The sequence below is a fragment of the Mastigoproctus giganteus genome, chromosome 13 (genome assembly GCF_048544385.1).
Source record: "Mastigoproctus giganteus isolate SK-2022 chromosome 13, ASM4854438v1, whole genome shotgun sequence".
NCBI lineage: Eukaryota > Metazoa > Arthropoda > Arachnida > Uropygi > Thelyphonidae > Mastigoproctus > Mastigoproctus giganteus.
The window spans coordinates 28920781-28947837 of NC_143587.1; the positions used below are offsets into that span (position 1 = coordinate 28920781).

Genomic DNA, 27057 nt, shown 5'->3' on the forward strand with positions numbered 1-27057 from the left:
CAATCACGTTGCAGAGGCATGTGGCCTGATGTAGTGATGGACAGTAGGCCCCACCCATTGCTTTTATAGGATGCTAAAGTGAATCCCTCCCCATGACTGGATTTAAATCAAACTCATTTTCTGATTTTAATCTGACAGGAATAAACTTTGGAAAACGAGTTTCCGATTTTAAACCAATAGAAGGGGAATGCAAAAAAAGTGGTAAATTATGCACAAGACTAGACCTTTCAATCAGTGCAAAGAAAGCAATGGGTAGGTGGGGCTGGCCTGTACATCACTTTTGCACAATGCTCCATGAGAAAGGGGGTTCGTGTTCTAAAGATTAACCTAATCTTCAGTATACAGTAGCTTTCCCCTTTTGCTGCCGGATTAAAATCAGAAAATACTTTCTGAATGAGAGAATATTTCATATGAACATGGTTGAAGATAATGGGTGTTTTATACACCTAAAAGGAAAAATGTGTTCTACACATGCCTAAAAAAAAAAAATAATTCGGCAGAAACATAGTATTAACAGTTTTATTTTAGTAAGATTGTATTTTGCAAAAATTTTCTTTTGTGGTAGTGCAGGAAAATATTTTTGTAATTTGTGAGCAAGGTATCAAGTATTCTCAGTTGATCATCAGTTTATTAACAAAACATATATTACAACATCTGCAGTAGTGAACTTTTTTACTGCAGTAAAAGTTACGAGGTTAACAGAGATGATGAGAGCACGTACAGCTACCCCCCAAAAAAAGTTTTCATCATTCTCATATTCAATCTTCTTTATTGTAAATGGGAAAATTGCCTATTTTTCCCAACAGTACATGTTTAACTGAATGCATTACTTTGATACAAAAAATTACAAAATGTTAGTATGCTACCTCTCATTTTGATGTGTTCTTTAAGGCAGTAGATTTTTTTTTACAGAAATGTGCGAACAAAAGTTCTTCGTGAATATTAAAATTCCTGTCACAAAACTATTTCATAGTTTTTCAGTCCATTAGAGGATAACTAATGGTTATTTCAAAAATATGTATCAACAGGTGCTAAATGAAAAGTTTTGCACAAGTATTAATAGTTTTGTTTTTGGCACCACTTACTCTGTGCAGCATGCATCATACTCTTCTGTAATATTCGTTATTACTAATATCGACCAGCAATATTTGGTTTTTAACTCAGCCTGAAATTCTTGCAACATTTTTGAAGAATCTGGTCAATGTACAGATTTTTCAGCTATGTTAAATTATGCTGCACAAAACATTTCTACCTCAGCATGAGACGGCACTGCATTCTACCAACCAAAATTTTCACCTTGCCCCATAATCTTTGCGATATTTGGCATGTGTTGGTGCAACATGATTCTGACCAACATAAATGTCTACTTCTTGGTCCTTCCATCCAGGATGGGTATTCCAGTTGGAGCTGTAGTCATTCAAAGAATGTACAGATTGTGCTGAGTTTAAACGCCCACCATGACTTCTTGACTTCTTTGGTGCTGACATTTGACTACCTAGAAAGGAATGGTGACCTGAGAGTTGTGACAGTGACATTTGGGACTTTCGAATTTCTGGATTGCCCAGTGCATTTCCATTTGAAAATCGATTTGAGAACTGCGAATATGAGCGATGGGACTGGCCATCTGCAGTTGATCGAGCATTTGGATAACCATTAGGCATTTGGGAATAGTGAGAGATGTGGGAACGATTATCATCCATGACAAAGCTGTGATTCACAGAACCATTACCATTTGGTTCCATGTGGTACATCCTTGCACGTGGAATGCTGCGTCCACTGTACATGGAAGATGTCTCCCATTCGTGATCTGACTTTATGGCTGGCATAGATACTACACCTGTTGGAGGTGGCACAATGGGAACAGGACTTTTCTCTTTTTTTCTATTTCTGCGATAACAGCAAACAAATATGATTACTGCAATGATTATCACTCCACAGATTGCGGCTGAAGCTCCAATTACCACCTTATCCAGTTCTAAGGTACGCTGTGGTTCACTTGCAACTTCCTTACATTGATTATAAGGCACAGAGTCAACTGTTAATGTTTGAGCATCTTCTAATCCAACAACACATATGACAATGCACTCGTGTGGAGAAAGGTTGTCGAAAATGTAACGCCTCTGGTTTTGAAGCAGAGGTGGGCTTCGTTTGAACTCGGACTCACCAAAGATTCTATAAAGTACTTGGAAGCCCAAGATGTTGGATGAAGCTGCATTCCACTCAACAAGCACTGTAGAATCTTTGCGGTATGCATCTGTAACTTTAATTTCTTCAGTAATGGGCCGGGAGTCTGGATCATCACTCCTAGGTTGGATACTAGGATGTGTTGATTTTGATGGAGGAGACAAGAGTGTTGTACTTGACAGAAAGCCAGGAGGTGGCGGCGGTGAGGATACACTAACAGACACAGAAGGAAGCGATACCTCTTCTACTGAAGAGACTGGTTTCTTTGGTGCTGCAGATGGCTGGATATCTAATTCAGCATTAAGATGTTTAGCTCCTTTTGTGGTGCGGTCAATAACTGCAAAGGGATTGCGTGAAGCACCAATTGTTGTTTCAGGTGAAAAAGTAGATTCTCCTGTTGCAGTTGACAGTGTAACTGTTGACAAAGCTCGAGTTGTATCATCCTCACACACAAAGTCTTCTGGTGTCACCATGTCAAAAGTACGTCGTCGAAGGTGATCAGGCTTTCCGCAGAACTGTGGATTGCGTTCACGACTGGTTATCTGAAGATTGTATTTTCGTTTCCACTCAGCAATCCAACGAATATGACAATCACACTCTAGCTGACTTCCTATCAAAAAACAAAACTGTGCTGAATATTATTCGGTTATGTAATTAATATAAATATACTGAATAAAATATGGAAGAATGGTTGTACAAATTCTATCAGCAAAGAAAAATTTGTTGCTGTATTTTTATGAGTCACTTAATGGTTAAGTAGACATGCCTATAGGCCAGTGGTGCACAAACTTATTTCGCTCGCGGTCCCCTTTATTAAATATAAAATTGATGCGACCCCTCAACGTAAGCCTGGAGGGAGATAACCAGATTTTTAGAGAAGGAAAATGGCATGTCTACAATTTTTATAAATTGTAGTAGTAAATTTTGAGTACTGAGTAAGGAATAAAACAATTGTTTCATTTTTAATTTGCATGTTAAAATAATTGTTTAATATTGTAATTGAATACAGCAAAAACAAATTCTTATTTTTCAATTAAGATTACAAAACAAAACAATGAAAAGGATGAGCTGGATAACCGATAATATTTGGACATAATATTTGAAATTTCTGATCTCGTGTCATCTGGATCAAGTCTAGAATGCTGTTTTGTTTTTAATAGCTGTTAATTTTGAGAAACAAACCTCACATAAATATGTAGACCTGAAAGGTAGTATTGCTTGTATTACCATTTACGATAATTCTGGATACTCGTCTCGAAGAGAAAGCAAAAATTTTTCACAAGTTGGAGTCAAGAAACGAGCACATAATGCTGCGTCAGATGGCAGGTCGATAAGATCTTACTTTTGCTCAATAGTAATTTTGGGACATGAAGAAATTTCAAAAGCAAATGGGATCAATTCAAAAGCAATCCAATACAACTTTTTTTTCTGGAGATATATTAAATCGTTTAGAAAAATTCTTAATTTGCATTGTTAGGTGGGTGACAATGATATCCCTAAATTGTAAAATGTCAATATTATTGCTATTAACAAAATCAGAAAAGCATGGGAACATTCAGTATTATTACGCTCAAATTCAGTTTTCCAATGGTCAAGTGTCTATTTTATCACTGATTATTAATATATTTGTTCCCTGTCCTTGAAAACTTAAATATATCAACTAGGTAGCTAAGTTTTGCAAGCCATTTTTGATTTTTAAACGAGCAAGGTTCTGATCTGTATCCAATAAAAACAAAACTTCATGTTTGAGGCCATGAAGGATCCCCTTTCATTAAAAAGTGTAGTGAAAAGTCTGCTATTTAAGCTTCTACTTTCAATACAGTTGATAACACTTACTCCACTTTCAAAACTTTGTGCAAATCAATTTGCATTTCCTTTGCTACGCGTGCGTCCTATGTATAATGCAATGATTAAAAACTATAATAGGACCAATTTCCTTTACTTTTCCTTTTAAACCTTTATTTTCTCCTGTTAATGCAGTTAACAGGAGAAAATCTCCTGTTATAACATCAATCTTCTGGCCCATCATCCTTCCTTCCAATGCTTTGCAAAATAGAAAATCTTCCAAAATATCCCCCTCATAGCAGTATCCGACATACACAATAAGTTGAGCAAGGTTTGAAATATCTGTGGGTTCATCTAACTAAACATCCAGTATTGCAAAAACGACTTTCTCTCAATCGATTTAATAAATTGAATTTCATAACTGTAATACACCACGAGGATGTCTCTGGACAGAGGCATAGTATTTAAATAATTGCTGTACTTTTTCTCCATACATAAATGAAAATTTTTATTGCAGCAGAGAGAAAATGCATCCAATTACGAAGCAAAATAAAGCTTGCATACAACACTTGCTATATACATTTACTGTTACTGCACATTCACATCTCTGGCCTTTAGGAAAATATAGTCTAGGCAATTGAAGAATTTGTGCTGCTGTAGGAAGCACGAAATAAGAGCTAAAGGGATTAATTGAATAGCACTTCTCAGTACTACTCAGCATTTGAGTGGTACTGAGAAGTCGCACTAGTCAGCTGTTTTCTTTGTGTCCATAGCCATCGAGCAAATTAAGGCGTATCACCAAGGCAGTAGGGTTCATTCATATCTCAGACTTAGTTTGAGTAACAGGGGCTCTACGCCTACAGGAATGAAAAAGTAATTTTAGCAACAGGTTTTTAGCTTTAATGTACACAAAAAATAAATTTAAAAATTTCCGCAAACCCTTTAATTTATCCGGCGATCCCTCTGGGGGTGCCGGATAAATTAGAGGCCCCCCCACAGTTTGCACACACACCACTGCTATAGACATTAGTTGCACTATATAATTTATGTAGTATTTGGAAACAATTAAAAGAAGAAAACAATTCCAACGGGCAAGGCGCACATGGCCGGCCCATGAGGTTGAAGCTTTAAGGGAAAGATATAGAGAAGCCAGAAACAACTACACAAATGCGATCGTCAAGAGCAAACGCAAGGCCTGGGAGACCTTTGTTAGCACAACAGGGAACACCGAACCCTGGGGTGTGGTATACAAGATAGTGACGAATAAACTTCCCAGGGGGGAAGTCATTTCAACCACCCAGACACCACAAGGTGATTATACCACCACGTGGCAACAATCTATAAGCAATATATTGGATGCCATCTTCCCGAAACCAATAGAGCCAACACTGCCAGAGCAACTTATCATCTGTCAAGATAATGAAGTTTATTCAACAGACACTCAGGAGCCACCCTTCACACGGGATGAACTACAACAAATGGCAACCCTGATAAGAAATAATAAATGTCCAGGCCTGGACTACTTAGAACCCGAAATTATTAAGAAGACCATGGAGATCGTTCCAGACCTCCTCTTACACCTATATAACAGCTGCTTGGCTAAGGGCATCTTCCCCAAAAAATGGAAGACAGCAAAGGTAAAATTAATCGCCAAAAATTCGAACAAACCACCCCACCTGCCAAACTGTTATCGGCCAATAGCCCTACTGCCGGTTGCAAGCAAACTGCTTGAAAGACTACTCTGCACAAGGATACATCAGCATTACCAGGCAGCGAAACTCACAGAGACATCGCAATATGGATTCAAGAAGGGTTCGTCTACTGTGGAAGCCTTGCGTAGCCTATCGGAATTAGCAGCAAACTGCAATAATAAATATCTTCTAGCCATCTCCGTTGACTTCGCTGGGGTGTTCGACACCATTTGGTGGCCGAGCGTACTGGCAAGACTAAGGCTGGCACAAGTGCCGATCAACTTATACTCCATAATTAGGTCATATCTCTCCGAGAGACGCATCATCGTGGAAGCACCTTATGGTAGAGTGAATCGTGATGTCCCGAGGGTTCTGTTCTGGGGCCGCTCCTGTGGAATATGGTTTTGGATGGGTTCTTGGCTTTGCACCTCGGTGATGTGCGCTCCCAGGCCTTTGCTGATGATTTGGTCCTCACCATTGCTGCAGATAGCCGGGCCCAGCTAGAGGAAAAGGCCAATCAGGCAATGCTGATATTGCAAAACTGGACCAGAACCCACTGCCTGACGATATCAACAAAAAGACGTCCTCCGTCCTGCTAAAAGGCAAGCTTGATATACGTAGACCGCCACAAATAAAGGCGGGACCTACCACAATAAAATTAGTGACCCAGTTAAAATATTTAGGAGTTATACTGGATGGTAATCTTACCTTTAAACACCATCTAACTTATATCAGAGCCAAAATCAAAAGATACTCTGGATTGGTGGCTAGGATCGTCAGGCGGGACTGGGGGTTAAACCAACGCACCCTGTCATTGTTTTATAAAACAACCTTCCTACCGATCATCACTTACGCCTCAGCAATATGGTTTTCCAAAACAGGAACTGTAGTAAACCGACGCATCCTTGATGCAACGCAAAGAACAATCCTACTGACAGTTACACGTGCTTGTAGGACAACCAGTACCCACGCGCTGCAGGTCTTGGCCGGAGCTCTTCCCCTTGACTTAGAGATCATGCGTAGGGGAATGAACTACCACATAGAGAAAGGAATACCTTGTACATACCATGGCTATACTGTGGACGTTAATGCACCACAAAAAAATGAAAAGACAAGGCTGCAAAAACACCTGATGCAAGTTTGGCAGGAGCGTTGGGCCAACTCAAATAAGGGAAATATCACCAGGAAATTCATTCCGAACATCGACAGGATGTACCCCAGTCCCCCAACTTGGTTTCAACCTGGCTTATACACCACCTATTTATTGACTGGTCACGGGGCCTTTAAAGCCAAGCTGGCAGCGCTGGGGATTGAGGTGGATCCGAGATGTGCCTGTGGGGAGCTTGAGTGCTGGGAGCGCATTATGTATGATTGCACCCATTATGAGGACCTCAGGTGCAGACTGATCACTGCAATACACTACCTCCCCAAGAACTTGGAATCACATCTATTGGACTCACTTGAGGAATACAGGGAGCTAAAGGAATATGCCCAAAAACTATTTGGTAGGCGTAAAACACTGATAGCCATCTACAGAAGAAGATAAAAAAAAAAAAAAAAAAAAGAGACACAGAACACGCGTGGAGAGGACTCAAGGAGAACCTCGCCCAGGAACCTGCTTACTACTAATCATCTAAAACCAGCGATCGCAAGAATAACCCCATGGAGCTACAGATCTTCCCATGATGAAGAGAACCACAGCCATAGCTAACAGACCAACAATGGACCTGACCAGTGTTCATAGCTGAGGAAAAATATGGCTATCAATGACAGAGAAGACCAACGAAGATAGAGAAACTCCCAGTTGCTGCCTCAACGGAGCCATATTGGCTCTATGCTCTGCACTCTCTTGTGCAGTGCAATTCTTTTACTCCCACTCCCGGCAGGGGAGAGAGGTGACGGCTTGCTGTCGCCTCTCTTCCCTGCCACACCATTTCTTCCCTCTGGTGGGGCATGGGCATGCCTCACTGAAAAATTGGGGGTCACCTACCCTATCGACCCTCTTCTTCCTATTTCACCCCCCAACCTTCACTCTCCCCTCCCAGCACTTTTTCTTGCACAGCATATAGCCCTACACGTCCAAATTTAAAATACACCAAAAAATTTCGCCCAACCTTTTAGGCACTTTAGAAACAGGCTTTCAGCGTCAAACCCCATATTAGTGCTTTAATGTAAGTGATTTAAAATCAACCGCGGTCGTTCCAATTTTATTTTAGGTCCTAGCCACTAAAATCCCAGGAAAGTAAGTGGCAGGACCTGCCAGAGTACAATTGACTCAATGGTAACACCCGGCTAGCCTCCACGTGGCGAGGTATGGGCAACGTCTGGTCCCATTAGGGGCCTGGCGGCCAATAAGCCGGATAAACAATGGGCACAACATATAACACTACTCATGACCCACACACTTCTAAATCTCTGGCTTTGACAGGGTACTGTCACCGATACATAGAACATTCGCGGAGATGGGAGAAATCCCAGGAGCCGCTAGACCCTCAATACCTCATACTTCATATATAATTTATGTTAATCAGTGGCGATTTTTAACAGAGAAACTGGAGCAAAAGCTTTCTGTGACAGATACTATAGTTACTGTTGAGTGAACAAAGTGGTTTTAGACTGTAAAAGAGCCAAGAAGATTAGGGTATAAGTACACCACTTAGGGCTTTAAACACAAGGAAAACTATGCTGAATACCATGATATATTGAAATATAATCACACTGAGTGTAAACTGAGAATTCATTCATTGTTGTTATTGTAGTAGTAATGGCAAATGATGAAAGAAAGCAAGCTTATACAGTATCAGCCAAAAAAAGAAAAAAAAAACAGTTCACCCATCCACATCAACAGATGGAAGCCTGTTCCAACAATCAACCGCTGCTGACTGAAAACTTCTCTACATCTATCCCACAACCATCCTTCCTCAACTTGAATTAATGGCCCCCCCTCGTGTGTAATCTCAACAAGTGGAAGAATGCCATTAACGTTCAGCTTACTCAGTCCATTCAAGCCTTAAACTCCTCAATCAGGTCTCCCTGCAGGTGCCTGGTCTTGAGACACTGCAGTTTGCAGAAGTGAAGCCTCTCTAGGTAAGAGCACCCTTTTGTTCCCTTCACCAGTCTGTTTGACCTTCTCTGTACTCAATTCCAGCAGATCTACACCCTTCTTAAAGTGAGGCCTCCAGACCTGTATACAGTACTCAATGTGTGGCCCAACCATTGCTTTATAAAAAGGGATAATCACCTTCTTATCCCTACTAGCAAAGTTTCTGTATATCATTGATATACAGAAATGCCAGTCCTGGCAGCATGTCTACACCACTCAGAGAATTTCATGTCTGACTGCACAATTACCCCAGGTCTTTTTTGTTCTCCACTACCCTGAGTGTAGTACCACGCAGTTGATAAGTTACTCTGGGGTTACTGCTACCAATGTGCAGTACCTTGCTTTGTTAAAGTCCAACTTCAACTGCCATTTCTCAGCCCATCAACCCAGTTTTCGTAGATCATGTTGCAGTAGCTCACCCTGATAGTGGTCATTAACCACCCTGCCAACCTTTGTACCATCTGCATGTCCATCCTCAATTTTTTCTCCACTTTCCTTTCAGTTATCACAAAGTCATGTATCTCCTCATTAGGGTTTGACAAACTGCTAGCATTTCCCTCTCTAAAGAATTCCTGATGTGTGAATGTAAATGCAAAATACTTATTCAATTTATCTGCAACCTTAGCAGGGTCATCAACAGTTAATCCATAGTCATCAAGTGGCCCTGTGTGATTCAACCCCTTCCTTCTACTGTTAATATAAGCATAGAAGTCTTTTCTGTTTTTCTTTGCTAGAGACTTCTCAATCTGCTTCAGCTTGTCTGACTACCTTCATTTGTGACTTGATTGGACTTGGAATACCGTGTTCAAATATGGAGACGGCACCTGAAAAAAGATATTGAGCTTCTTGAAAAGGTCCAAAGATGGATAACTTGTCTGGTGAGATCAGCAAAAGGGCATCCTTATGAGGAAAGACTTCGAATATGTGGGTTGCACAGCTTGGAAATTAGGCGCCTTAGAGGAGACTTGATTGAAGTGTTAAAGGCTCTGAAAGGCATAAGAAAAATGAATGGGGACAAAATTTTCATGTTTATAAATGATTCTAGAACTAGGTGCCATAATTTCAAGTTACGGGGGGGGGGGGGGTAGACTGGATTGCAGAAAGTTTTATTTTAGCCAGTGAGTTATAAATTACTGGAATAAGTTACCTATGGATGCTAAAGGCTGACAGTTTGGGGAAATTCAAAGTTCAGCTGGATAGTTAACTACGGGAGGAGGGAAATCCATAGGTTGTCTATTTCCTTTTCTTTTATTATTTTTTTTTTCTTGGCTGGTGCAGCATAAGCCTTAGGCTTCCTTGCACTATGTGGCCATTACTAATACTAAATATTAATTTATATTTACCATTGGCTTCTGTATCACATGATAATTTATACACATCCCATGCACTTTTCTTCTCTGCATCATGTCTCAGTTTATCTGATATCCATTTAGGTGAAAACATTGAACCAAATTTCTTTGTTGGTATGAAAGGCCTAGTAGCTACTTTGATTACTTCCCTGAATATTTCCCATTTAGAATTTCCTGTTGGTAACATCATCAGTTGGTTCCACTGCACACAATTTAAAAACTGAGACCTCTGTATTCATAATATGAAAGCAAAAGTATTTCCCTTTACAGTAGTCATGTCTTTAATTAAATTCTACATTAGTACACTTTGATCGCTGCCACTGTTGTTTGTTTGTTGTTTGGTTTTTAGGAGCATTAGCAACTAAGGCCATATTGCTCCGGGATATGCGGTGGTCATTCCCTGACCTTTCCGCATCCTCCGTATTTGGTGGTGACGGGCTCGAACCCCGGTCTAATCAAGAAGCGTGTGCTACGCACTGCTGCTTCTTCCCACCTGGCTACGGAGGCACCTCACTGCCACTGAGTGGGTCTTTTACCTGCAGATTCTTAATGCATGAAGAATCACTGCTGATAACCAGATTAACAGTACTGCTTCCTCAGGCTTACAATCTGCATTTGCAGATGATATGAAAATTGGTAGGGTTGTTAATGATCAGGGCAACAATATATATAAAAATTAGGAAGAAGGGCTGACAAGTGGTAATTATAGTGTAACACTGACAAATGCAAAAGGTACTACACATGGGTAGCAGTACTCATAGATTAATGTACCAACTCTGTGGTACCATAATCAGGGTTTTTTTTTATTTATGAAAGCTCCAAACACAAGAGGTATTAGAACCTATAGTACTTAGTACCGTGCTTGAGTTGGAGGTTGAGAAGATGAAAGAAGATATTTGCTGACACTGGACTTGAACTTCTGTAGACTGTTATTTTCAGGAAATATGTATGAAGGAAGGTTGTTCCAGAAAACGGCAGCTGAATGAATAAAAGAAGATGAAAAGTTGGTTCTGTGAGTTTGAAATTGGACAGTAAATGGATGTTGGCTGGTGGCGGCACATGTTTGGACTGTTTTGAAAGAGAGAGCAGGAATTATAGAAGCCAATTCAGAAGAACAGTACCTGTGGAAGTACCTGTAGAAGTAACTGTGGAAGTAGATGCAGAGGAATTAATATATGTAATGTGCTTGTGCCAAGAAAGGTTAGAAGTCAGGGTAATCCCCAAAAGAGATATATCATCTTGCCTAGAAATCGGAGTGTCACCAAAGATAAGCAAAGAAGCTGAAGAATCCTTTTCGCGGACAGAGTTTTAGAAGGATTGAAATCAACTAAGTTGTCTTTGCCCCACTGGAGATTTATCATTTAAGGAATTGGTAGTGGATATTCGAGAAGTTGAAGCTGATTGAGCAGGGCAAGGTTTCTCACACTGGAAAGTGGAATGCAATGTGCTATTGTTGTCAAAACTATGGATAGGATTTCCAGTCAATGGAAGAAGGTTATTAATATACAAGAGGAAAAGAGTGGGGGAAAGAACTGAACCTTGGGGGACACCGGCATTAGTGGAGAAGTTAGAAGACAGAGAGCCATCTACCATCACCCTCAGTGAGCAGTCAGAAAACTGGATAACTAATTACAAAAAGCAGTTGGCAAACCATAAGATGGAAGCCTGTTTAGAAGACCTTTATGCCAAACACAATCAAAAGCCTTTGAGATGTCAGGAGCAACTGCTTGTGTTTCACTGAACGTTTCCATTGAATTTGTCCATAAATGGGTAACGTAAGCCAGAATATCACCAGTGGATCGACACTGATGGAATCCATACTGGCAATCGTTGATCGGATGGAAGGTTTCTAGGTAGTTTAAGAGTTTGCGGTTAATTGATTTCTCCATTACTTTAGAAAGAGTAGAAGTAATTGCAATGGGACGATATCTGGATGAGAGGCATTTGTCACCCTTTTTAGGTACTGGCTGGATATGAGCAAATTTCCAAGCAGAAGGAAAAACACCTTTAGAATAAGAAAGTAAAAAAAAGGTGCCAAAGAACAGGAGTAAGTTTAGGAGCACAGGTTTTGAGAACAAGTAGAGAAATACCATCAGGACCTGGAGCTTTTTTAGCATCAAGATTCTTCAAAATCCTTCTGACATCCTTTTGATGGAAGACCACAGGAGGCATTGAATGGAGAGTGTTGGGAATGGTGGGAGGTGTTTTACCAAGATCATTAATACATGAGTTGGAAGAAAAATGGGATGCTAGCAGGTCAGCTTTATCCTTGGCTGAAGTGACAATAGAACCATCTGGTTTTGAAAGAATTTCACTGACACGATCTGAGCAAATGCTGACATCAGAAGTTTTGAAACAGTAATCTGACCAAGGAAAAGAAATCATGCAGGTCATCCCATTTTGCATTCTTGTAATGCCAAACAACACGAGGTTGGGAATAGCCATGAGATAAAGGCTTTATTGGAGAAGAGACAATCACCAAGTTGTGATCTGAGATGGCAAAGCACCACTCACTTCGACAGTGTACTTAGAAGGGTTGTTTGTGAGAAAAAGGTCAAGCGTGTTGGCTGTATGGTTAGGATTTTCCGGTATTCTTGTAGGTAAATGAACAATCTGTGTGAGATCATTAGTAATTGCAAAACCCTTAGCATCTTGACTAGCTGGGTCCATGTGGCTAGAAAACAGAAACCAGCTGGAGTTGTGAACATTAAAATCACCAAGGAAAATTACCTCACTGTTAGGAAAGTTGGACTGGAGAAAGCCAAGTTGCAAAGAGAAAAAGTTAAACAGTTCCAAGTGATTAATGGAGTTGGGAGAACAGTAGAGACAAAAGATGAATTTGCCAGAATGAGGTAGAGAGATTTTAAGCCAGAGAAGATCAAAAAGAGGAGATTCCAAATTACCAAGTCTCTGACAGGGAATATTGGAACGGACATATGCACAAGTATCATCACCTTGAGACGAAAAGAATCATACAGCGAATAATTTGGGCAACTGAGATGAGCAATGGTGGTTGAATCAACTGATAACTGAGATTCTGTCAGAAAAAGTATGTGGGGTTTGGCAGACTGCAAGTGGAAATGGACAACGTTGAGATTAATATCTTTTTGCAGATAAGCCTACTCCGTTAGTTTGACAATTCATGGTGTAGTCAAAAGTAAGAAAAGTGGGGGGGACATGCTATATGTAGTAGTGAATGTTTTGGATATGGCGTACACATGGTAAGAATATATCCAGATCTTTGACATAACGTGGTCTTGACAATACCCCCCGCATACACACTACTCGGACTCCATCCAGTCACTATCTGGCAGAGTAGAGGCAGCAAGATTATACACTAGCTGATCCGGAAACCTCCTAGAAAGTTACCAATAGGTTCGGTCTGGTGTACTAACTAGCAGCCAGCCGGCAAACCCTGTTTTAAAGCTGTACCCTCAAAATGTAAGGAAGTTTGGATCTTGCCATGATGTCCACCATAACCTCAAAAGACATTAGTCATACTGCATGATGGAAGAGATGGAGTAGGTTTGACCAGATCTTGGCTCTGACGACTGAACATGGGTTCCACCACTTCAAGCCTCCAATAAGCAAAGTGGTGGTATTGCACCGGTTGATGAGAGTTATCTACCACCTAGGGTAGTGGTGGAAAATGAATACTGGGATAATTGTGTAGGCAGATGTAAAGTTCTTTGAGCAGTGCAGACAGGCTGCTACGACAGCCCTTTGGGTTTTGTCAGTGACATACAGGAATAGGTTATTATCCTGTCAATTGTTCTCTTACTCAATTATAGTAATAGGTCAAATCCTGGTACTGCATGCAGGTCTGGAAACCTCATTTTAGTGAAGGATGTAAATCTCTTGGAACAGGTGCAGAGAAGAGCAATGAGATTAGTGAGAGGAACAAAAGGATGCTCTTATTAAGAAAGACATCAGTTCTGCAGATTGCAGCATCTAGAGACTTCGCACCTGCGAGGAGATCTGATTGAGGTGCTTAAGGCTTTCAGTGAATTGGGTAAGCCCAATGCTGATGGAATCCTTCATGTTGCTCAGACTACAAATGTGAGTGGTCAAATTAAAATTGAGGAAGAATGGTTTCAGGTTGGATGTGTGGAAGCTTGCCTTCATGCAGCTGGTAATTGGAACAAACTTCAATTTGTTGTAGAAGTGGGTAATTTGAATAAATTCAAGAAAGAAACTATTAGAGGGGATGAACAATGTGATATGTTTTTTTTTTTTTTTTAATGCTGCCAAGCCTTACTTTCTTGTATTGTTTGCTACTGCTGATACTAAGAATTTTAACCTTCTTACGAGGGTTTACCTTTTTAAGTTTATTTTTTAATTATATTTTCTTCCATACTACCTTATTGTAACTGTACTGGTTTAATTTTCTTTTTTTAATTCTGGTTCCATATCTTTTATTTAAACAGCTATACTTGATGAATTTAAATATTTAGGTTTTCAGTTATTGCCTATTCATGCCATTATTAAAATGCTTTGAATTTACATTTTCCCTTCACAAACTGAATAGGTTTCTTACCTCCAATGCTCAGTGCTCGGAGTGTTGAATTCAAGTGACTGAAAGCAGAATAAGGTATGGTAGAGAGAGGATTGCCATCCAGTGCTAGCAATGTCATCAGTGTGTTATGCTGAAAGCCATTGTCAGGTATCACCTTAATACCATTAAATCCTAAGTCAAGAACCTGAAAGAGGAAACAAGGTCTGCATTAGTTTAATTTTAATTTTTTTTTTCAAAACACAAATATTACTTTTTTTTTTATGAAAACCCCAAACACAAAAGGTATTAGAATTTATATTACTTAGTACCATGCATGGGTTGAAGGTTAAGAAGATGAAAGACGATACTTGTTGACATTAGACCTGAATTTCTCTAGATTGTAATTTTCAGGAAATAACGTGAAGGTAGGTTGTTCCAGAAAATGGAAGTTGAAGGAATAAATGAGGAAGAAGCAAAGTTGGTTTTGTGAATTTGAAGTAGGACAGTAAATGGATGTTGACTGGTTGTGGAAGAGAGAGGGAGAGAGAGGGGGGGGGAATTATTGAAGTCGATTCAGAATAGTGCCATGGAATGAGCAGAAACAACATCTATGAGATGAGAGTGGAGAGACTTTGTAAGAGATTAACCTAACTGCCCTCTTTTGAATGAAGTCTAGAAGGCTGAGAGAGGTTATGAGGGCAATGCCCGAGATGTAGGAGCAGTATTCCTTGGTAGGCAGATTAAAGATTTGTAACAGCTGTTTAGAATAAAATTAATGCCAAGAGCAAAAGACAAAACCCAGTTTTTCAGATGCAGAGGAAGCAATATTAGTGATGTGCTTATGCCAAGAGATATTAGAGGTCAGAATAATGCCTAATAGAGATTTGATCTTGTCTAGACATTTGAGTTTCAAAAAGCAGAAACTTGAAAGCACATTTTAAAACAAAGTATAATACAAAAAACATTATTCAAAAAACTGTTTAGTATCTGAAATTGGTTCAAAGATTTATAGTACATTATAACAACCACATTGTTAACCTTCCATTGCTAACATTGTTTCTGACAGATGCCACTTTTTTTTTTAAAACTTTTTCTGTAATTTTTTTTAAAATTAGTAAATGAAATGAAATCCTCCCATGTACCTTTGTCCACCATTATTCTCTTATATTATATTACTATATAATATAAGAGAATAATATATTATTTGTTTTCATTTTGATATGCTATGAATTATGAGACATTAAATTTTTGTTTGGTGTTTAATAAACAGATTTCAAGTGATCAAAGTCATCTGCCTTTTTTCTAAGCAACCAAGTAGTATTTGTGATATGTCAATGACAAGTGTTTAATCTTGCCATAGAGCTTTGATTTCACTGGATAAATGCAAATAGCTGACAAAAACAGACTTTCACAGTGCATCTGACAGCCACCATACAAGCATTTTGGTTTCAATCTGGGAGACCTTGAAAATTGTTAAAAAATTATAAAAAAAACTTTATTATTATTGGTTTCTCCAGGTTATTTTTTTTAATAATTTTGAATTGGGTTTAGCAAATTATAATTAATATATCCTTTTCAATTCAGAAAAAAGCTAATTTTTTTTATAATTAAAACAAAGGGGATCACATAGATGCCATTACATCTGCAGTTCCACCAACAATAATGATTACATCAAAAAGTTACTTGCAAACATTATTTCAACATAAAAATAAAATTATCATATATTTATTCTTATGAGAATGCAGGATTTTTGAAGAAGAATGCTTTATTTTAAGTTTAAATGTTTATCACAAGAAAAACCTGTTTGAATAGGGAAAAGCATCACAAGAAATGGTGCTTTCCCCTATTCAAACAGGTTAATGCCCATTTTTCTATATGTCATGGCTGTGTTACTGGGAGGTGCCTTGTTGAGACTTTCAAGTGTCTGAATGCAAACATGAAAACATTGCCCCTTCCCACTACATAATGTCCCATTTATTCTGTTCATTTTGCCACCCTTGAGAGCTGGCACCTGGATGTTGTTACTTCCATATTAGTATAGCCATGCTGATAGGTGTTGTTTGGCAGTTTGCAACAATTCAACAGAAGGCACAATATATTTTATGCTATTTAAGTTGAATTTGTATTTCAGGTGCCATGCTGTAATCAATTTTAAGAGACTGGAAGCATAGCAGAGTGTAAATCTAAAATAATAAATCACAAGATTTATTATTGTGATTTAAGCCTCTCAGTAAGTCATTTACTGTATTCCAAAGAAGTTGGTTGCCCCTGCAAGTTACAAGTTGGGTATTTTTTGATCTTGTAAGTTCCCAATACAGTAAAAGCCTGTTTGTCTGGCACCCAGACTTCTTGAAAGCTCGAGCAATTTTGTTATCTTTTCATTTACAACATTATATTTAGTTACCAATAAAACTTCAGAACCATCTGCCATTGGTTGGAACAAATTTGCTGTGCAATTTACTCTAATTTCTTGTTTAATCATGCTAAACAAGCTTTCACAATATAAAGACATTGTGAAAGCTTGTTTTGTGTTTATTATAAAATATTTCACCATCCTTTAAAAATAACTTCAAAATTTTGGTTGTGGTAATACAGCAATTTATATGTGAAGGTTGTATGTAATATTATTTTATAAGCTAAATAAATAAAAGTAATTCATATTTTGGTAGAAGACAATCCAGAAGACAATTATAGTCACTATCAGTGAACTAACAAAGCACTACATAGTGGCCACAACAGTCATGGATGCTATGATTTTGCTATTTTTGACTATGGAAACATTTCATTAAGGCCTATACCATACAGGCAGGGGTTCTCAAACTTTGCAATACTATAATCCTCTAAAATTATAAATGAATTAGTGTTACCCTTCCGAAGAGATAAAAGTAATGATTTCATTTAGGTTAGAGTTTGGAAATAAATAAATATACCACTCACCACTTAATTTTAATCTGTATATCAAATAAAATAATGACAGAACCTTACAACTTTATAAAATAAAACCAATGCATTGAAAATAACCAAAAAATAAATGAATAAATTGCATTTTGGGGCCAAGAAAAAAAATTTTAAAAAGATTATGATCACCCTTTTAAATTGTTTGCAACCCCCCACAAGAATCATGACCTATTCCATTCTAGATAGTTGAGCTTTTATTGAATATAAATTAAAGGTATTGAGTGCATAATTCAGACTGTCTGTAAGGCAATAAAAATTGCAACAGAAGTCCAGTTGATCATTATAAAGGAAGGAACTTCTCTGCATACATTCATTGGATAAACATTTAATAAGAGCTAAATAAAATTAATAAATGATAGTAGGCACATTGTTGTACGGAATTAACGTATCTGGTTTTTGGAATAAACAGTAAGAAATAGTTGAAAATTGGAAAGTCAAGAAATTTATTCTAATTATGATACTATATTGGATAATAACATCAAAAATTATCTTTAGGAAAACAGTCATGTTATCCTAAAAAAAAAAAAAGTTTCCCTAAATGCTTTTAAGGCCAGCTGTCTTCATTGACAGCTGGCCTTAAAACAAGGCCAAGTAAAAACAAAATAAAGCTCTGTAAAATTAGCACATTAAAATAATGCAAGTAATGATACAAATGGAGGAATTAAACTGGTTTTTTTTTTGAAAATTCACACAAGTTTTTCTGTGTTGAATGATGCTGTATTGGTGCAAAAATCTCCATACTAAAATGCATGTTTTGGTGTGAAGTTTCCTTGCTCCCATAATATTTATAGTTCAATTTTTTTGTGCTAACACTACTGTTGAAAGTTCCAAGATAGGAACAGAATGTATGATTTTACATTTTTTTTATGAATTTTGCTCAGCTCTTATTAAAATTTTTTGCCATGAATGCATACAAAAAAGTGTCTTCCTATGCAGTAATTATTATAAGACTGCATTATCATGACCTTTAAAGAAGCCCTATTGAATCACTATACCGATGTGTACAAAAGTTACATGACTATATGAAGCCCTCATAGGTAGTATTGTTAATATAATCACTATCCTTCCTGTACTGGGTAAGAAAGACCTGGGTTTGAATCCTGTGAATAATGCGAGGAATATTATGGGCCTTTCACAACATGGCTAAATTAGTCATGTCTCAGGTAAGAGCAGGGCTGCCACAAGTGGGTAGGCGAGGTAAGCATCGCTTACGTGCACCACTGGGTACAGTGTATATATTTTTTCAGAGCTGGAACTAGGCAATCCCATGCCTTGGGCAAAAGTAATATAAGTATGCTCCCCCTCATTATATGCAGGTAGTCGATCTTTATGAATTTATAAAAATTACTATTGCGATGATCTATGATTTGCATATATTTATTAATAAAATAATTTAAATAATACAATGAATATAACAAAACAAAATATCAAAGAAAAAGAAACTTACAAATATTCATTTATATCTATTGGTCCTATTAAACTACAAAGAAAATACATATAACTACAAAGAAATTTTTTTAAAAAAAATCACAGATTGCTTATGCTTATATATCTAGTATAAAATTGTAGAAACAAAATATGGTGAAATATAGTACTTTTAACAATATAACATAAAATCAAAATATGCAATGAAGATGTATTATTTTAATCGAATTTTTTTCCCTTTTGTCGAAGCAAAATCATCAATAATTGTATCATAATTTGTTTTGTGCAACCTGAATCTCAATGGATATAATTGTTATGTTGATTAATCGTTCTTGTCTAATTGATCTAAGGTTTTTTAATCAATTTAAATGTACTGAAGGACCTTTCACAAGAAGCTACTGTTACAAGCAGAGTAAGAAAAATTTGTAACACTATTTCTATATTTGGATAAAATTCTATTAGACAATATTCATGAATGAATTGGAGAAGTTGTAAAGAGGTCACAGATTTTATATCCTGCAGAATTGATAAAACATAATTTTTGAAACTTTCAATTTCTGTTGAAATATCTGATGCATTTAAATATTTGTTGTATTGTAATGCAAGATCGGAAGCAGCCTTCTGCAAGTCAGATTTATTAAATAATTCCAGTGAAGTTCCAAATAGAAAATCAAAATCTCAAGAAATAGTATTCAGTCTTTCAAATCTAGTGCTTAAGTCATTCATAAGAACATCTAAAACATATTTAATTTCAATACAAAATTGTTATTATTATTATAATTATTAGCCATATGGTGCAAGGAAGCCAGAGGCTTATGCTGCACCAGCCAAAAAAAATTCTGAGTTACACCCTGAGAGTGAGAGAGAGAGAGTGTCAAAAGTAGAAGGGAATCACCAAGAAAGAGAAGACCGATGATATCCAGCTCAGGACCCTGGGTGTGCCAAGCCCATACTCAAAAAACATCAACCCCTGGGGTTGTTGTTCGGCCGTAGCCAAGCAGTCAGTAGCGCGAGTGCTGTAGCACATGCTCTTTGAGTGGACCGGGGTTCAAGCCCGTGACTGCTAAATACAATTAATGTTTGTATTGATTGGTTTATTGAAAACTCCACCTGGTGGTCGTGCCGGAGTATAAACAAGAACATAATAAATTGAAATCGTCTGAAGATTCATAATGTGTCATTCTTTCATCTGGAAATGTATTTTTCTGCTGTGGTAGCAGCATATCAGAAAATATCTTGAAATTCACTTTCCCGTATTTCTTGGAGTTTTTTTTTATCAATCTGCTTATTAATTGGGAAGCGTTACGTATGCAAAGCTTTTTAGCTTGCAATTTTTTATTCACACAGTCAATATTATGAAGAATTTTATTCCATATAGCCAATCTGCATAAAAATGCATAGTCTATTTGTAAAAGCAGATTTTGAGCAATACTGATAGTATCTTCAATATTAATTAAGATTTTATAGCTCATTCTTTGGATGACCATCTTGTGTCTGTATGTTTTTGAGTGAAATCTTCAAGGTATTCCTTAAAATTTCCCAGCTAGTGGAACCAGAAAAAAAGTAAATATTCTTTGAACAATGCCAAAAAAACTTATCCCATAAGTTATTGATGCTGGATGAACACCAGCTAAATTAAGACTACCTGCCAAACACGGTACAAATGTTGCAAATTCATTCTTTTAAAAATTATTTTTATTATGTAAACCCCAAACACGAGAGGTATTAGAACCTATAGTACTTAGTACCGTGCTTGGGTTGGGAGTTGAGAAGATGAAAGAAGATATTTGTTGACATTGGACTTGAACTTCTGTAGACTGTTATTTTCAGGAAATACATATGAAGGAAGGTTGTTCCAGAAAACGGCAGTTGAATGAATAAACAAGGAAGATGAAAAGTTGGTTCTGTGAGTTTGAAGTTGGACAGGAAATGGATGTTGGCTGGTGGCTGCATGTGTTCGGACTGTTTTGAAAGAGAGAGAGCGGGAATTATAGAAGCCAATTTGGAAAAATACTGCCCATGGAAGTATCTGTAGAAAGGGCATGCAGCAGAAACAGTACATCGATGAGACAGCGAGTGGAGAGACTCTGTTAGAGATCAATCATTAATTAACCTAACTGCCCTCTTCTGAATGGAATCAAGAAACCTGAGAGAGGTTTTAGGGGCACCACTCCAGATGTGGGAACAATATTCCACGGTAGGGCAGATTTGCGATTTATACAGAGCGAACAGATGTTTGGAAGAAAAGTAACGTCGAGAGCAAAACAGAAAACCAAGTTTTTTAGATGCAGAAGAAGCAATATTTGTAATGTGCTTGTGCCAAGAGAGATTAGAAGTCAGGGTAATCCCCAAAGGAGATATATCATTTTGCCTAGAAATCGAAGTGTCACCAAAGATAAGCATAGCAGCAGAAGAATCCTTTTTGCGAGATATAAGACAAGACTGAGTATTAGAAGTGTTGAAATCAACTAAGTGGTCTTTGCCCCACTGGAGAATTATCTGAAGATCGGCATTTAAGGAATTGGTAGCAGATTTTCAGGAAGTTGAAGCTGATTGAGCAGGGCACGGTTTCTCAAAATGGAGAGTAGAATGCAATGAGCTATCATCAGCAAAACTATGGATAGGATTTCCAATCAATGGAAGAAGGTCATTAATATATAAGAGGAAAAGAGTGGGGGAAAGAACTGAACCTTGGGGGACACCGGCATTAGTGGAGAAGTTAGAAGACAGAGAGCCATCTACCATCACCCTCAGTGAGCGATTAGAGAGAAAACTGGATAGCCAATTACAAAAAACAGTTGGCAAACCATAAGATGGAAGCTTGTTTAGAAGACCTTTGTGCCAAACATGATCGAAAGCCTTTGAGATGTCAAGAGCAACTACTTGTGTTTCACCGAACCTTTCCATTGAATTTGTCCATAAATGGGTAACACAAGCCAGAATACCACCAGTAGATCGAACTGACGGAATCCATACTGGTGATCATTAATCAGACAGAAAGTTTCTAGGTAGTTTAAAAGTTGGCGGTTAATTGATTTCTCCATTACTTTAGAAAGAGTAGAAGTAATTGCAATGGGACGATAATTGGATGGTAGGGATTTGTCACCCTTTTTAGGAACTGGCTGGATATGAGCAAATTTCCAAGCAGAAGGAAAAACACCTTTGGAATAAGAAAGTGAAAAAAGGCAGCAAAGAACAGGAGTAAGTTCAGAAGCACAGGTTTTGAGAACAAGTGGAGAAATACCATCAGGACCTGGAGCTTTCTTAGCATCAAGATTCATCAAAATCCTTCTGACATCCTTTTGACGGAAGACCACAGGAGGCATTGAATGGAGCATGTTGGGAATGGTGGGAGATGTTTTCCAAGATCATTAATACACGAGTTGGAAGAAAAATGGGATGCGAGCAGGTCAACTTTATCCTTGGCTGAAATGATAACAGAACCATCTGGTTTGGACAGAGGTGGGAGCAGAAGTTGCGGCCAATAGCTTTGGCAAGAGACCAGAATGCTCGGCTACCATTAGGGCAAGAAGCAAGTTTTCTACTCTTAGCCTGTTCGAACTCTACTTTGGACTGATTAATAACTGCTTTACAATTGTTGCGAGCTTTGGTGTACGCAGAAAATGAAACTGAAGAATTATAAACAAGCCAATTACGATATGCAACATTCTTCTCTTGAACAGCCTTAGCACATTTATTGGAAAACCAAGGTTTAGATAAAGGACGAGATTTTAAAGTGGAGTGTGGAATAAAGGATTCCATTCCTGCAAGAATAGTTTCACTGACACGATCCAAGCAGACATTGACATTAGAAGTTTTGAAACAGTAATCTGACCAAGGAAAAGAAGAAAAGAAATCTCGCAGGTCATCCCATTTTGCATTCTTGTAATGCCAAACAACACGAGGTTGGGAATAGCCATGAGATAAAGGCTCCATCAGAGAAGAGACAATCACCAAGTTGTGATCTGAAGTGCCTAAAGGACTTCTCACTTCGACCATGTACTTAGAAGGGTTGTTTGTGAGAAAAAGATCAAGCGTGTTGGCTGTATGGTTAGGATTGTCCGGTATTCTTGTAGGTAAATGAACAATTTGTGCAAGATCATTAGTAATTGCAAAAGCTCCAGCATCTCGACCAGCTGGGTATTTGTGACTAGAAAATGGAAGCCAGCTGGAGTTGTGAACATTAAAATCACCAAGGAAAATTACCTCACTGTTAGGAAAGTTGGACTGGAGAAAGTCAAGTTGCAAAGAGAGGAAGTCAATGAGCTCCAAGTGATTAGTGGAGTTGGGAGAATGGTAGAGACAACAGATGAATTTGACACAATGAGGTAGAGAGATTTTAAGCCAGAGAAGATCAAAGAGAGGAGCTGTCAAATTGCCAAGTCTCTGACAGGGAATATCAGAAAGGACATAAGCACAATTACCACCTTTGAGGAGAAAGGAGTCGTACAGCGAATAATTTGGGCATCTGAGATGAGCAGTAGTTGAATCAACCGATAACTGAGATTCTGTCAGAAAAAGTACATGCATGGGGTTTGGCAGACTGCAAGTGGAAAAGGACATCGTTGAGATTAGAATTGAGACCATGTATATTTGTGAAATGAATTAGGAAGTGTGTTTGGGAGGTTTAGATCTTTTCGCAGATAAGCTTTCTCTATTACTTTGACTATTCATGGTGTATTCAATAGTAAGAAAAAGTGGGTGGGACATGCTGTATGAAGTAAGGAAATTTTTGGATATGGTGTACATATGGTAAGAATATACCCAGATCCTTGACATAATGTGGCCTCGATAATGCTCCACGCATACACACTACTCTGACTCCCTCCAGTCACTATCTGGCAGAGTAGAGGTAGCAAGAACTGATCCGGAAGCCTCCTAGAGAGTTACCTATAGGTTCGGTCCGGTGTACTAACTAGCGGCAGGCCTGCAAACACCGTTTTAGAGCTGTACCCTCGAAATGTAAGGAATGTTGGATCTCGCCACGATGTTCATCATAACCTCAAAAGTCGTAAATCATACTGCATGGTGGAAGAGATGGGGAACGGTTGACCGGAACTTGGCTCTAGAGACTAAACATGGGTTCCACCACTTCAAGCCTCCAATAAGCAAAGTGGTGGTATTTCACCGTTGATGAGAGTCATCTACCACCTAGTACTGCTTGGTAACATAGAGGGGCAGCATTCCTCAATGTGGTGTGGGCGCCACACCTCGACCCCTGCTTACGTTGGTTCACACCTGGGTGGTCCCTCAACATGTACTTGTGCATGGAGCTTATACTCAGGATTACTAACATCGTGAAGTTCAAGCAGAGGATTAGGCTGTCACAGACTGTCCGGACTTCGCCGAAATTGGGTCCACTTGACTTGAGTGTGGCCCGAATATCAGTTCCATTAGCGTTTTAGACTCCCAGGTTGCAAGTACAGCTTGTCTGGCATATCTGAGAGAATGTCTTGTGACAGTCTCAAGGACCTATTGCCTATATGCCATTATATTTTCCTGCCATATTGGCCCCATTATCATATCCCTGCTCCCTTACATTTTTAATGTCAAGTCCATTCTTTTCTAATTTGGTATGAATTTCTGTCGCCAATCCAATGGCAGTCTTTTCTTTACTTTCTATGAAATCAATGAAACTCTCTCTTCTAGTGATTTTTTCCATCTATAATTTGCACATATCTAATTATTTGGGTCATTTGTTCATGATGTGATAAATCGGGTGTGCAATCAATAAGGAGAAGTACTTAGTCCTTTTAATTTTTGAAATAATACTGTCCCGAATTTCATTTCCAATCAAACATATAAATTCGTCTTGAATTTTATGCGATAAATAATTTACAGTTCCTTCTCAATGATTTGAAATTTGTTCTGCAAGTTCTTTACTACATTATAACGACATAATTTTTCCTTCTCCGTTAAAATTGCTTTTTGAAGGACATACCAAAAAACTCAGAAGTGTGACGTCACAAAATGGTCCGTGCTTTATAGAAATTTGCAAAACACTGTTCCTCCCTGATATTTTTTCCGTGAATGATTATAAATCCCGAATTTATAATTTTTTTCACTCTCACAAAAATTTCTGGAATCAGATGTAGCACGTATAAAGATAATGTAGTATTTCCTTTAATAAAATTTTTATTTTTATTATAAACAAAGAACACAGGTTGACCAGAGGCTATTATCCGTGTCGGGAAGACACGGATAATAGAAGCCTTAATCTTCTGACTGACTGTAAAAAAACAGTCAACCAGGTCGGTATGCGGGATAAGTAGCTGGTACCACTTACACTGTAGAACGGTAATCCCTTTAACCCTTAATTCGCGTTTTCTAATTGCCTAAAGGCCAGAGGTGGGAACAATGCTTACAAACTTGTCTCATAATCCATTCGTTATATGGAAATGTTCTTGGTTCTATGGAAACTATTTTAAATGTAATTACCAAAAGGAATCCAGAAAAGTTCGTTAGACAGAGGTCTGACTGTAATTAAATCAAAAATGAAGCGATATTAAAATAAATAACTGGTGAAGTGCACCCTTAAAATGCTGTGCTGGGGGTTGGAGCATTTCTCGCCCTACTCTAGTTCTGGCTCTGTATATTTTCAGCACGTTCTTTCTTAGTTTTGGTAAATACAATTTCTATTTTATTTCTTCCTCTTCTTTCGAAATTTGTAAAATAAAAATCCACGGTTGACCAAAATATAAACAGACAGGAAAATAAATTTCTCATTAAAATCATCGTCCACAAGATGTCGCTTCAATGTTTCAGAAACTGTAAGCGTGCCAAGATTATCACGTGTAGACAGCAAATTACGTAATAAAGAATACAAGAAACTGTAAAACAAAATTTTATCCTCTTACGCATCTTGACAAAAAATATAATAAACTATAGATATTTCTCAACCGTAAAGATTTACAACGATACGGTCTTGTCAAACACTGAGTTTTATGAGATTATTAGAGTCTGTCATAAGCAACGATCTCAACATTTCCTTTCTCCGCCCTTTAAAATAGAAAAATTTCTTTTACAGATTAAATTCCGGTTCTGAAGGTCGCATATTCAACTGTGGAATGTTTATTGCCTTCCAACTCTATTAAGGGTTGTATTTATGAATTATTAAGGCAGAATTCGTCGGCCGTTAAAGTTATATATTTTTTATTTTATTATCAATAAAACAGATTTGTCTGTTATGATATTCTTATAATAATTCATACTCACCGCCGTATACATTTGTTGCCCTCCAGTAATTTCTCTTTACTTATAAATGCATATTCGTCAAGAAGAGGGGGTAGGACCAGAATTTTTTTCTTATTTATGCGGTGCATTGTATCAGTAACTGCATCGATTAAGAAACAACGGATAAACCAACGAACAAGTCACGAAGTGAACCTAGATTTCACTCGGGTTAATTTCAAGTTGTTTGCCTTGTCCAAAATAAAAATTATTAAATACCTTACACGGAACTGACCAAAACATAAAAGCGTTCGAATAAGTACGAAGATAACATTTGACCTTAATACAAATGATGAGATGATCGCCATTTGCACTCAAGGATGGGGCTGTCGGTCTCGAAAGTTTGATACATACCGCAACCGCCCCTTGGCTATAAATTAAAACCTGTTAAATCACACAATACTTCTCTCCGAGGAATTAGAACGAAAGTTGGCAAATTGGTGGATATTTTTAAGTGGCCAAGGCCAGCAAGTCCATCTTCACCGAATACCAAAAAGTCATTTCGATTTCTTAATTGGCAACTCAAACAAATATGCCCTCTTTCGTCAAGAAGCATAACTATGACATAATGGTGATGGAAATAATTAAAATTAATTAAATTTATTGTAGCTGATTTTAGACCTTTCACATAATAATTAAGAACATATACAACATAAAGTAAACAAAATAAATTAAACAAAAAACAAAGTAAACAAAAATATCATTTTTCAGAGAAAGTACACAGTTTTAAAAATATGATTTGCATCTTTAAAAATACAGTATAAGCTATTCTTAGTTGTATCTGTTATGTTAAACTGAAAAAGTGCATGACGAAGTATACAAGTTTTAAAGTGTTTT

At 37.8% G+C, this 27057-nt stretch overlaps 1 protein-coding gene across 2 annotated transcripts in view; it reads right to left on the bottom strand.

Annotated features, from left to right (window-relative positions):
• Positions 1–885: 885 nt before the first annotated feature.
• The window catches only part of LOC150075905 (uncharacterized), a 91860-nt gene continuing 65688 nt past the window's right edge, over positions 886–27057 (bottom strand). For both annotated transcript variants that reach the window (XM_090387617.1, XM_090387618.1), the window contains exons 3-4: positions 14650–14812; positions 886–2794 (exon numbers count right to left, since the gene is read on the bottom strand). In XM_090387617.1, the coding sequence (XP_090243743.1) occupies positions 1293–2794; positions 14650–14812 (1665 nt within the window). In that variant the 3' untranslated portion in view covers positions 886–1292. The remainder of the gene's footprint in view (positions 2795–14649; positions 14813–27057) is intronic.